This window comes from Rousettus aegyptiacus, unplaced genomic scaffold (genome assembly GCF_014176215.1).
Source record: "Rousettus aegyptiacus isolate mRouAeg1 unplaced genomic scaffold, mRouAeg1.p scaffold_m13_p_8, whole genome shotgun sequence".
In the NCBI taxonomy this organism is placed as follows: Eukaryota; Metazoa; Chordata; class Mammalia; order Chiroptera; family Pteropodidae; genus Rousettus; species Rousettus aegyptiacus.
In genome coordinates this window covers 87,698,245-87,711,326 of record NW_023416311.1, presented here as the reverse complement: position 1 = coordinate 87,711,326, position 13,082 = coordinate 87,698,245, and the positions used below count along the sequence as shown (strand labels likewise).

At 33.4% G+C, this 13,082-nt stretch overlaps 1 protein-coding gene across 1 annotated transcript in view; it reads left to right on the top strand.

Annotated features, from left to right (window-relative positions):
* Positions 1 to 13,082, top strand: part of CCDC152 (coiled-coil domain containing 152) — a 29,293-nt gene continuing 16,211 nt past the window's right edge. The window contains exons 1-4 of the mRNA XM_016133705.2: positions 1 to 50; positions 2,606 to 2,694; positions 4,412 to 4,517; positions 8,606 to 8,674. Coding sequence (XP_015989191.1) covers positions 2,608 to 2,694; positions 4,412 to 4,517; positions 8,606 to 8,674 — 262 coding nt within the window. The 5' untranslated portion in view covers positions 1 to 50; positions 2,606 to 2,607. The remainder of the gene's footprint in view (positions 51 to 2,605; positions 2,695 to 4,411; positions 4,518 to 8,605; positions 8,675 to 13,082) is intronic.

The window sequence follows — 13,082 nt, the reverse complement described above, 5'->3', positions numbered from 1 at the left end:
CCTGAGGCGGCGACGAGGGAGACCTCGTCGTGAGGAGACTGCGAGCAACAGTAGGTTACGCTCGAGACTCTTTTGGCGGATTTGAAATTCCCACTTTTTCCGTGGATATTCTTTTTACCACATTTCCTCACAGTCTCCTGGGTCGGAACAGGGTTTTGAGGCAGCCATTTCTCTCATGACTTTGGTGCTCATTCTGCGTTTGAGTTGAGCTCCTGAGGACGCCAGGATACGAGTAGAGGGAACCAGGAGCCCTGGGTGGGCCCCGGGACTGAGAGTGAATCATGGAGGGCAGCATGGAGGAGAAAAAAGGAGGTAATCTGAGCCCAGCTTCAGGGTGCTCAGGCCCAGACTGCGGGTCCAGGAGAAGGGGAGGCCTGGATGCAGGTTGGCCAGTGGAAGCCAAAGAAGGCCGTAGAGGTGCTACCCGTCTGTGGAGATGGTTGAAACTGGGCTGTGAAGGTCATAAGTCAGTCTCTGTTTTTAATCAAAGAATTTGGCAAGCACCGAATCACGAGCTTGTCACTTAGTTCACTGGGTAAGAAGACCATGTCCACTGGAGAGACCTTGACCTAGGAAATTGGAGGAGAGACAATGAAAACACCTAGGAATGAATGGGGTGGTCAGTGTGACAAAAAGATAGCATACAATAACTGCCAGTAAATATTAGTGATGGTTTTACAGGGAAAAACACTACAAGGGTATCATTAGGGGAAGGCAACTGGAAGAAAATTAAGCTCCAATAAAAATGAATTTAGTTCAGGAGCTACATTTAAGACAAAACCCTAGTGAAATCTTTTTTTATTTAAAATGTTAGGAACTAAAAAGAAAGAAAAAGGAGGGAGGGCTTTGCATTAGCTACTTCAGATTATTCTATAGTTCTACTAAACATTAATAGTATATCAAATAGTGATAATTTAAAATTTTTACCCCTAGTGGAATTTACTGTATTTATTATGGAATTTTATTACAATTATTCCCCTGCTTAAGGATCAAGCTTTGACTATTTTAAGAGATTTTATATAGAGTTTTACTGTATGTGTAATATAGAGGATAATATTTCAATAAACTGAAAATATACATCTCAGATTCTTTTTTTAGATTTATAAACCACTAATAGTTGTTAAAGTAATATAATATAAAAAAGAAGGAAATTGGATTTTTAATGAAGTAACAAATTGTCAATGTCTATATTTTGGTATATCTCATTTTAAACAATAATAAGCCCCCCAAAATTACTTTCAGTAATTATTTTTCAGGCAGTGGCATGTGGTCTTTCCTCAATCTAGAATACCTAAATTTTAAACTTGTATTTTATCCTTACCCTTTGCTAGATAAGCGTCTCATACTTTTAGATTGTATTCATCGTTATTCTTCTAGACATTCTTCTACCACCAAATATAAACACTGGCTAGTTTTCAAAAGTCAATTTCTCCATCCTTTCTGAACTTCTTATAAGTGACTCTATAGGACTAAAACTGAAACTCTTATTCACTTTAACAGTCAACTGGCTATACCCAAAGGTATTCTTACACAAAATAACAAGAGGCTAAAAACACTGAGTGATTTCTTTGAGCATATTAATTCCATATGTCTTGTTCAACAAACAGGTTACCAAACAAAATATGAAAATGAGTATATGCATGCTACACACTGGGTGGCTTAAACAACAAAAATTTATTTTCTCACAATTCTGAAGCCTGAAAAGTCCAAAATTAAGGTTCCGGTAGGGTTGGACCCTCAAGGTGAGCACTCTCTCCTTGAGTTGCTCTCACCCTGTGCTTGTATGACCTTTCCTCAGTGTGAGCACATGGAGAGAGAAAGTAAGATTCTCTCTCTCTTTCTCTCTCTCTCTCTCTCTCTCTCTCTCTCTCTGTCTCTCTCTCTCCCTCTTTTTCTTTAATGGATGGCGGACACAAGGTTGCAAGGTTAGTCCTTTCTTAGCATGAAGACAGAAAAGCATAGTCTTTCTCTTCTTATACAGCCACAGTCCTATTGGATAAGGGCCCCAACCTGTACGACCTCATTTAACCTGGATTATTTTCTAAAGACGCTACCTCCAAATACAGTCACTTTGGGGTTTAGAGCTTCAATATTTGACTTTGGAGGCACAGGGAGGGGCACAATTCAGTTCATGGCAGTAAGCACAGTACCAGAAATACAGCAAAAAATATTTGTAGTGTGATAGTTAAACAAATATTTTAAATATCTTAAATTGAGAATACCTATATTTAAAGGTCAATCATCAAATTTAGTAATGTATCAGATTTTAAGTCCAGCCATACTGATGGCAAGGAGATGAAAGTTAAGCAGTAGTAGATTTAGTTTTTTGTATAGTAGGGACAGATAACTTTCATGTATGCACATATCGTTGCACTAATTTTAGATTTGTTTAGAGATAACTCAGCTGAGGTAGGGGTGGAGAGGAGTGGAGAAGACTTATCATTTGACTATTGTTAATAATGGGTATAATGAAAGTTCTCTGAGTGCAATGGAGCTCAAGTAGGTGCTCTATGAGTGGAGTACAGAAACTTTAGTATTAGTCATTACCACTGTTGTAGTGCTTTAGATTTTGTTTATTTTAACACATTTCTCTGCATTCGTTTAGACATGAATCAAAGCAGTGAAGGATGTATGAAGAAGATAAGCAGTGCGAATCTTGACAAACTTATAAATGACTTCTCACAGATAGAAAAGGTATGTAAAGCTATCAGACAGTTTTAGCATATAGCGAAAAGTGAAACAGATTTTTCCAATGGAAGGAATTAGGAAGAAAGAAAAATATACCCCCCAAAATTGAGCAGGGTAAAGATAATGAAAATGTACTTTGCTCAGCCCTTTCTCATTTTAAAAATCTGCACTTAAAATATGTCTGGTTTGGACTTATTTGTACTAATACATCAAAATGTTTCTGGGGCAAAGGAACAAATAATTGATATACTTTTGCTGAAGTTAATGGGAAAATATATTCTTAAATGTCCAAGATGTCCATAAACTCAGGAATGATTTAGTAAGAGTTGAAATACACTGAGTCCTCAATTTCTTACCATTATGACTAACCTTAATTTTTTTTAGTCTTTCCTATTCTATCTGTTCCCTTTTCCTTCTCTTTTACCTTTTTACCATTAGAAGTTCTCCCTCCCCATTTCTGGATAAATTACATGGTAGACCAAATCCACAAGCATATATTAGGTTTTCTTCCCCCTCTTCTGCCTAGGAGAGGAGTAGGAATAGCTATCGAGAAAATATAGATGGATAAATTAAAGATTTGGAGAGGTGGTTTGTGAAGCATAAGTGGGAGAGGTAATAATACCTGTTTCTATTTTTTCTCCTTATCATTCTTCTCTATTCTTTTTTTTTTTTTCATCTTCGCAATGTAGTATAGCCATAATAAAAGAATTTTCATTGCAGTGGGTATTTCGAGGTAACATTATGAGCTTTTTTAAAATAATGAGCTTAGGTTTTCTCAACCAAATGATTCTTACCAAAATAAGAGAGAAGAGAGCAAAGATTTAACACTGTTGATGGGAAGGGAATTGGTGCAAAGTTTTTAAAGATTAATTTGGAAATATCTATCATATTCTCAAACATTTTAAATACAAAATATTCATTTTTTCATATGATAATGGTATTGTGGTCTTATCTCTTAGATACATATAAATAGTAATATTTATATATAAATATATATTTATATATAAAATAACATAATGTCAGGGAGTTGCTTTGAAATAAATTCAGAAGTAGTGACAATAGGAAAGTGGGTAGAGGTATAGATGATACAAGACTGGTCGTGAATTAATGATTCTTGGAGGTATTTGAAAGAAACATGGTGGCTATTATACTATTTACAAAGATGTTAAAGAGACATACATGTTCAAGAATGTTTATTCATTGTCTTCAATAGCAGAAAAGTGGAAACAACACAAATTGTCCTCAATAAGAGACTAGCTAAATGAATAGCAGAATAGCCAAAAATGAAAGTCAATGCAGCTATTTAAAAGAATGAGATAGACCTATATGACATCATTTCCAAGATAATAGTACTAAGTGGAACACTCAAGGTGCAGAACAGAATATAATATGATCCTTTCCTATACTTGTATAATCATAAACTATTTTGGAAACTTATATAAGAAATTGTTAACCATAGCACTGAGGGTCAAATATTTGGAAAGAAGGGAGTTCAAGTTACATCATATTTTTATTTTTTATAACTTTTTATAACTGTAAATCTGTTTTAGTTTTTTAAAATAAAAGGTAAACTAAGAAGCTGGCTTATTTAAAAATATATATCAATTAATTATTAGACTTTCAGGTATTAAGTAGTTTGTGTTTCATTATTTTTTATATGCTTAGGTAAAAAATCAAAATAGCAGCATTGATTTGGTAATAATATATATTGTTTCTTCTACAGAAAATGATGGAAACCAGTGGAAAGAACAATATACTGGATTTACAATTGGAAAAAACCAACTGTCTCTTAAAAGCAATGCAAACAAAGGAGGTCTCACTTAAAGAAGGTTAGTTCTTTGCTGCCTGAAGAAATACTAATTCTAATGAGAGTGTTTTTTGGTATAACAGTGATCAATATTGCCCCATGAATTTGGAAATTATTTTAAATTCATATAGCACTTTCCAGACTATCATTTTATTTTATCCTTCATATAGCACTAATAGACAGATAGGACTGGTATTATTACTCTATCTGAATAATAAACAAAGGATATAGTAAGTTAAGTAACCTACCTAAGGCCATTTCGCTAAGAAATGGCAAGTCCAAGAATCAATCCAGGCCTTCAGAACCATGGGAAAAAAATACAGTTGAATTCCTGCCCCACAATTACTCTAAAAGAAATTTCAGATGGGTCAAAAATTTTAATGTTAAAAGTGGGCTGTCTCAGCCAGACACTTTTCCCTTACTATTAAGACACCCTGAGCTGAGTCACTCAGCTCCTAGGGGGCCGCCATCCCAGCTGCACCCCGCACTCAGTATGTGCCTTCTCTGCAACCAGCTGACTGGCAGGGAGCCTTGGGAGCCTTGGTTCCATTCAGTGAGGTGCTGCTCACTACAAATGTGATGTCACTCTGAGGTACTTGCTTTGGGGGAGGGAAACTGGTTAGTTTAGGGGCAGAGATTGGAGAGAGAGTCACTTCTCCCGATACTTATGTTTTATGTGTATTTTATGTTTGAAAAAAATAAATACCTTTCAAAAATTCAATTCTACTTATTCTAAATCTAATGGCCTCTTTGCTGGATAATAACCAACAGAAGTAAAAAAAAAAAAAAAAGAAAAAACAAGAATGACAACTTTTAGAGCCAAGTGTATACTAATTCGCTCAGAGAGGAAGAACAAACCTTATATATGATTGAATTTGTTCAACAATAATGAATGAGCTCTTGATGTTTTATTTCCTACATTTGATAACCAGATAAAGAACTTTTTTGCCAGTTCAAGATAAATAATATTACTACTGAGGACCAAGTACTATAAAAAGTTCTTTTCGCACATAATTATATTTAACATTTCCAACTGCTTTACAAAATAGGTGTTTATGCCCAAATTGCTAGTTAATGGTAGAGCTTAAATTTGAGCTCAAAATAATAATAGATTTACTAAATTATATAGTATAAGAAGTAGCTTAACATTTTAAGCTGTAGTTTTTAAGAACTGAGTAAGATAGTAGTATTTTTCAAATTACACTATAAAGTCCAATAGATATGATAATGTGAATGTTCGAAAAGAGAATTAAAAGCCATTCTAAAATGAAGAATGGTATTCTACCTTAGGAAAGACTCCTTATTGAGCCAGTGTTCTTTGTTTTTTTGTTTGTTTTGTTTGTTTGTTTGTTTAATGTGTTGGGAGAGCCACCTTGTGTTCAAATTGTGAAAATACAAATTTTTGAAATAGTGTACTTTGAAGTTTCAGAACTGTTTTCAATTTGCTGATGACCGAGATACCTTTAGCTGTATTTCATGAATTGCTGGATTCATGCCTCTGAAAGAAATTTTAGCAGCTAATACAGTAACATACATGAAGTGGGTAATGGCAAATGTAATTTAACCATCATTCTATTACTGAGAAATAGCAAGAGAGAAAAAATGGAGGATAGTGAGAACTTTGTCTGAGTAGGTGGTGTGGATGATAGAAGGGTTTTAGAGAGAAGTGAAAACCCACAACTTTATAATTGTATACAGATTTTACTTCTGCAAAATAATTTAGTGTACATGGAGACTGAGTGCGGGACCTCTCACTGAAAGTTGAAGTTTTGCATTCTCCCCTCACAGTACTGGTTCTTTCATTTAGTCAATAAATAAAAAAAAGCTGTTGAACACCTATGAAATAGTCACCATGTTAGATGCAAAAAAAAAATATCAAAATTAAAAAGCTAACATCTTCATCTGAAAGTTCGCTATCTAGTGGGAGAACCCACAAATAACTAAAATGCAATGTAATAAATGGAGAAAAGATATATACAAATGGTTGTGGGACACAATGGAGTGAAATAATAACAGCAACCAGTAACAATGTTAAATATTTGTAAGTGAATTTAGAAAGTATATTTTCTCATTTGGTTGTCGGAAAAATCTTACATATGAGAATAGTCTTATATGTGAGGTAGAATATGTTTTACCCATACTTTTATTTTCCAGAGGAAGAATATAAAGCTCAAATAGGTGAAGTAGCTTACTCAAAGAGTCCTAGCTTGAAAGTGAAGAAGGGGAAACTCTAATCCTGTTCCTCCTATTCCAGTTCTGGTTGCATCAGCATATCTTACAATTCTGGAGGAAGTATTGGATAAATAGATTAAGATAACAGGACTTAAAAAACCTGTATTTAAGTCTATACCTTCCATTTACTAACTGTAGAATCATTGGCAAGTAACCAGACCTCTATGGATGCCTGCATTTGTAAAATTAGGACGATGATACCAACTTCTCAATATCATTTTTATACTAATTGAAGTAACGTTTATAATGTATTTAGCGTAATGCCTGGCAGAGTACATATTCAGTAAATGGTACCATTATTATACCTAGACAGCTTTTTAGTATTCGATACAAATGTGGTATTTAATATTTAACCATCAAAACAGATGCCAATTAGAATGGCAGCTAGTCAATGTGTCATACTAGTGCATACCACCTGAATATTGGTCATGGGCCTCTAAAACGGAAAGAAAGAGAATAAGGCTCAATATTTATTAGCTGTTAAGTCAAGCATTTAAAGGCGAAATTGCCCTTAAGCCTTAAAGTTATATTTCTTTTTTAAAAATATTGTTCTTTTATGAAGTTTTCATTATTATATATTTAGCTGTTATAATTGTAAAATTAAAACTAGCGCAACCTGTGTTTCCTAACCTTATAGTAAAAATGTGATAGCAATAACTGTCACAAAGAGTTTTTCTCTGGTTCTGTTATTGCTCTCTTTACAGGGCCTCCAACCTACTCAAATTATTCTGAAGAAGTTCTCGGCTTGTCTTCTTGTTGTCAGTAAAGTAGTTAAAATCGTAGACTTTAAAGCTCTACTGCTGGGGTTCATGTTTTAGCTCTTACCACTTACGAGTTATAAGTGTGACCTTGGGCAATTTACTAAACTTCTGTGTGTCAGTTTCCTCATATGTAAAATGAGGCAAATACTAGGACCTACCTCATGGGGTTAAGAGGGTAAAATGATGTAATATTCACAAAGCGCTTAGAATAACAATATATGTTATTATTTTCAGGCCAGAGCTTTTCCACTTATCTCTTTCTTGCTTCAGCTTATTATGATAGTGCCTGTCTGTAGATCAATCACTCAACAAATATTTATGAAATGCTGACTATAAACTACAACTTCTGTAGGGATTAGGAAGAAATAATAAACAAAACAGAAAATAGTGCTTGCTATCCTGGAGCTTATAGCCAGGTGGACTGCTTAAAGTTACAGTTTTCACCACTTTTGTTACCCATCAAAAGTTTAGCTGTTGCTGGTGATACCCAAAAGTATACTGAAAGCTTTTATGCACATTTTAGGGCACAATGTTTGCAATGAAGGCTCTGTCTCCCATTATGGAAGAAGTCATTGACACCAAAGTTGCTCATGCCCTATAACTCAACACACTGTTTTTACTTCTTTTATTGCTATTCCCTTGCCCTAGGACTCAGGCAAAAATGCTAAAAGGACAGATTGAAGGACAGTGAGGAAGTAAAGCATTATCTATCTCAAATGACACCTTTTTACAGAGAGCTCTGGCTTTGAACAAAATTTAATGTACCTTGACTCTCTGTCCTTGGGATGTTCCTTCATGGGAAACTCTCATGGGCACTCTCCTCTTAGTTCCCCCAGACAATTCCAGACATGCCTTACTTTTAGGGCAGGTGCTGCAGGGAATCCCTACTATACTGGAATTATAATGCCTTAGAAAACTCATTACTGAATCCTGATTGCATTTGACTTGTCTGGGTGATTAAAAAGTTATTATATAATTTACTTTTAGATACCTAGTTGCTTTGTTAAGATTTCATAATCATCAATTAAATAGTCTTATTTAAGTATTTCAGCTTTAAGAGAATAATTCCAAAATAAAAGCAAACAACCTTCAAATAAATTTATCTTTTATGTTTTAGAATGTGCTACTCTTCATAGTATGATAAAAGGGCTACAACAGACCATTGAATATCAACATAATTTAAAAGGTAAGTTAGAAAAATTTTTTATTAAGTATAATATATTTGAGTATCTTTAAAAATAGAGTTTTTACTTTGTTGACAATAAGTTTCTTTTAATCTGGTCTTGCTAACTTCATCAGCTAAAGGAAGAACTTCTTATACTTAATAATATCGTCCTCAGTTATTAGGAAATAAGAAATACTATGCTGAACAGAACAATTCAGTCATATTCTGGCAGGGACATCAGAGTTTTATGCTCTGTCATAATAATTCTCTTTATTACTTTCGAAAGTTTAGAAGTATATTTACTCTCAGTAGTACTTTTAGTCTTTAATAACCCCATGTTCCATTTTGAAAGGTGAGTATTTACTAGTAGTTACATGATGAATATTCTATTCAAACTCCAGTGATAGTTTATTGTTTAATTTTTTGTCATAGACTAAGACTGCATTTGTGTAAATGAAGCTGGCACATCTTATTCTTGCTAGTCATGCTAACCCAGTAGGCCTACCACTGACAAAGCAGACAAAGCAACCAAGTGTTTTGTCCTGTTCTGATTCAGTTATAGTGCAGTGTTTGTGGGATTTTCCTCTACTCTGTTGGAGATTAAACTAAACTGCTTTTGAGGTCCCTTCCAACATAAAGCTTACATCAAACAAGAATTTCTTATTTTAGTTTCCTGCTTTTATCATAGAGTACTTTATATTTTAGGTGAGGTCTAATAGTGATCTTATATGCCAGTTACTTGATTTGGCATGTTATTCCTTATTTGGCATGTTATTCCTTAGTTATGTCTTTATAACTTTATATTTTTTAATATTTGAGATTTTCTTTTTAAAAAATTATTATTAGTTCTTTTCCCTCATTGATTTTTCTTAAAATATTTCCTCAAGTATTAATGAAATAAATATAGAAATTGTATTAGAAGACTTCATATTTACATTGTCAAAAAGCAACTACAGTACAGAAAGGATTCATTTCCATATCTATATACCATTAAAAGCTGTTCTGGAAGTTGAGAAGGGTACTAGATGGGGAACCATACCATCTCCAGTGCCTTTTCTTTTGGCTAATTCCTGCAGGCTTTTGATCTCCATATGTCCCATAGATTTTCACTTTACTTTGTACTACCATTCTGCTCATTATTTTCTCAGTCATTTTTCTCCATCCCACATCTAATTTGAGCTTTCATTTTACAACCTCAATGCTGATAGTCAAAACAACTTTTCCCTTCTCTGTGAATAAATACAATGCTTCATCGCATTTTAAAAGTATGTAAATGTTCATAATTGTTTACAATCCTCTTATTCCAGGATTTAAATGATATTTAATTTAACTCCTTCTTGGATTTTGTTTAAATAAAACAGCTACCAGAAATTAAATATTTTGAAGTTCTAGAAAGTCAATTATAATGCAATAATGAATATATTATTTTTTTGTAAAAGGATATCTAATATAGCCCAATAGTCAAGAACACCATCTTTGCAAAGATATGGTAGTACAAATTTTTAAGGAGCTATTCCTGAAAATGGATATTCCATGGTGCCTCTCAGGAAGAAATAATGATTCATTGATTTCAATTTTCCAATGCTTCTCCAGGCCTTGGTTTGGGCAAAGTGATAGATGTAAACTATCTGTCTTCCACCTCTTTGATCCATTTGATCATCAAGATTGTATGGTTAATTCACTTATTTCAGCTACAGAGTAGTTACAAATGGTTGGCTCCCCAGACACTATTTTCTTTTTTTCTTAATAGAAACCAGATTTTCTTCTGACATTCATTCTTTATCCACTCCACCATCTATCTCAGGGGAAGCTAATTATACCCCAGCTCTGAGGGAAGGCTTCTGGAATAATCTCCCTCTCTCCCAAAAGATGGACTAAAGACGAACTGTATTCTTCTGGTCATTGATCAATATGCATATAATGCCTGAAATTGTTGCAGGCCTCTTGCTTCCAGCCTGAAAATTATGACAGCATTGAGGATAGCAGTAAAAGAGACTAAAAGAACATGGTGTCTTGATAATATGTTGAGTTGGTGAATCACTTGCCCTCTAGACTTAAGAGTTTATTCAGCTGCTGTAAGAGAAATGATACCATCACTTTTGGGCCTTTGGGCTAAGATCATGTGTAAGAGAAACAATACTTCCCTTTCTTTCCTCTCATCCATTAATCTTTTCAGTAGGAGTTTATGAGCTATGTAAAGATGATCCATTAAGATGTAGAAAGAAAACACTGGAATTTCTATTTACATTTATTTTTATCTAAAAACCAAGGCAAATAATCTGATGAAAATTTAATAATGAAACGTTAACCCTTATTCTCCCTGTATGTCAGTTATGCATCATTTATGATATATGAGATTTCTCTTCTCCTAAGAAGAGTAGGAGCTCTAAAACTGAGCAGTTAGTTGCGTCTTTATTTCTTCTCTAGTCTCAGTGTATTGACATGTGGTACAGTTTACATGTGCCTGGTTTAGAGGGTTTATATATTATATTAGCTACTTAAAATCAAACTAATACTTTCAAAATGACCAAATAGCTTTAAGAAATAAAACACAGATTGGTGATCACATTAATAACGCAAGTACAAGTCAGCAATAAGAAAGTAGCAGAGTCGTCACTTCCACCCCTGTATAAGTACTTTATCAGACACATTAAAAAGTTAAAAATAATGAAAATCTATCATACTTGATGAAATATCAGCTGGTGGTGGCCAAGTAACTGCTTTTTGGAGAAAATTAATCTATAACAAGATTATTTTCAAGTGAATATTTAGAAATGGTTTCAATAATTTTAAAGTTTTCAATAATTCAATAATTTTAAAGTTTTATATGAATATTTTAAATGTTAAAATAATTTAACATTTTTCTCTATGGTTCTCTTTAATTTCTACTTTTATCTGTTTTAAGAATTATATACAATTAGAATGTAGTATACCTATGTATACATATATAATTTATAAATAAATAGACATGAATTAGGGTTCGTTATTTTTATTAAGAGGGCATACAATTGTAAAAGTTTGGAGACTATTAGTTTAGAACACCACATCTGTGTGTCACTACATTTTAGATTTTGTTACTTATGTTGGCCAGTCTATTCTCTTCTAATTCCCACACATGTGAAAAAGTAGTTGGTCCAGCTTACTAAAGCATTAAACCATTTGGACCAAGGGCATTGGAATTTCATAGCTTAAGGGAAAATTTGAGTTTTTCTCATACTCTTGAGTGATTGGATGATAAAGTTAAGCATATTTTCTGAAATGTTGTCATTACTAACGACCAATTAAGCTCTTCCTGTTATTGCTGCTAACCTGACACTGGGAAGGAAAGTCACAAAGCTGTATTAATGAATTGCAGCTGATATGCTGTTTGCCAGGTGGAGCGAGGCAAGGGCCCATCATGCAGCTTTGGCATCTGTATGTTTGTTTGTTTGTTTTCTTGTTGCTTGATTCTCTTATTCTCTACCCCATTTTTGGTCTTTATTACTCAAAGAATGGATCCATCCTATCTTTGAAATAAATGTATGTTTAGAGTTTAGGATACGGAGATGGGTCCTTAGAAATAGAGTATGATTCATCACAATATATCATGTGATAGGAATTTTTCTTGATTACTTAATTGTATATTTTTTATAGATGCTAATCAAGGCAACTCCATTAATTCATTATATGAAAGATAGTGGCGCCATGCCCTCTAACTTATGGCCAGTGGTTACTACCAGGGCAAAGAAAACAAGATTCATAGATTTTCTTTCATTAGAGAAGAATGATCACCATATAACCAGTTCCAGATCAAATGAATTTCAGGAATTTAATTTAGAAATTCAAACACACAGGCAGTCACGTGGAGAAAAGGGATACCCATGAAATTAGCTACAAATATAGAGTACCTCCCAAATCAGTAGAATTTGAGCTTATTTTTGCCAATTGTCTGTTGATAATTTCTGGCAACTCAATGTTGCTTTTTCCTGTCTGAAATGAATCTGAATAACTGGAATTTACTTAGGTTCTTACATCCTATCAGGGCGGGTTTCAAGAAAGACATTATGTATAGTACAACTTTACTGTACAAAATTATACTAAGCAAAAGGATTTAATCAAAATTGATCATTGATCAGAATGTTTTAAAATGCGATAGCACATAGTTCAGTGATATTCTGTAAGAGAATAATCTGAAAAAGTAGTCTAATTCATGATCAGTTTCTCCGTAAGAAAAAAGTATTGCTTAAATTAAAAGTAGTTTGAATAATGTAGAAATACTTTTTTCAATATAATTGTGAAAAAGATTTCCTTACAATAATTTGACATTTAGCTTCTAGTATATCTTCAGAAGAATGCTTTGTTTATATAATCATATTTTGTATTGGAAAATTATCTGTTATAAGTATATATTTTAAAATCTTTATTATTTAAAAATTGCCTTCTTTCAGAA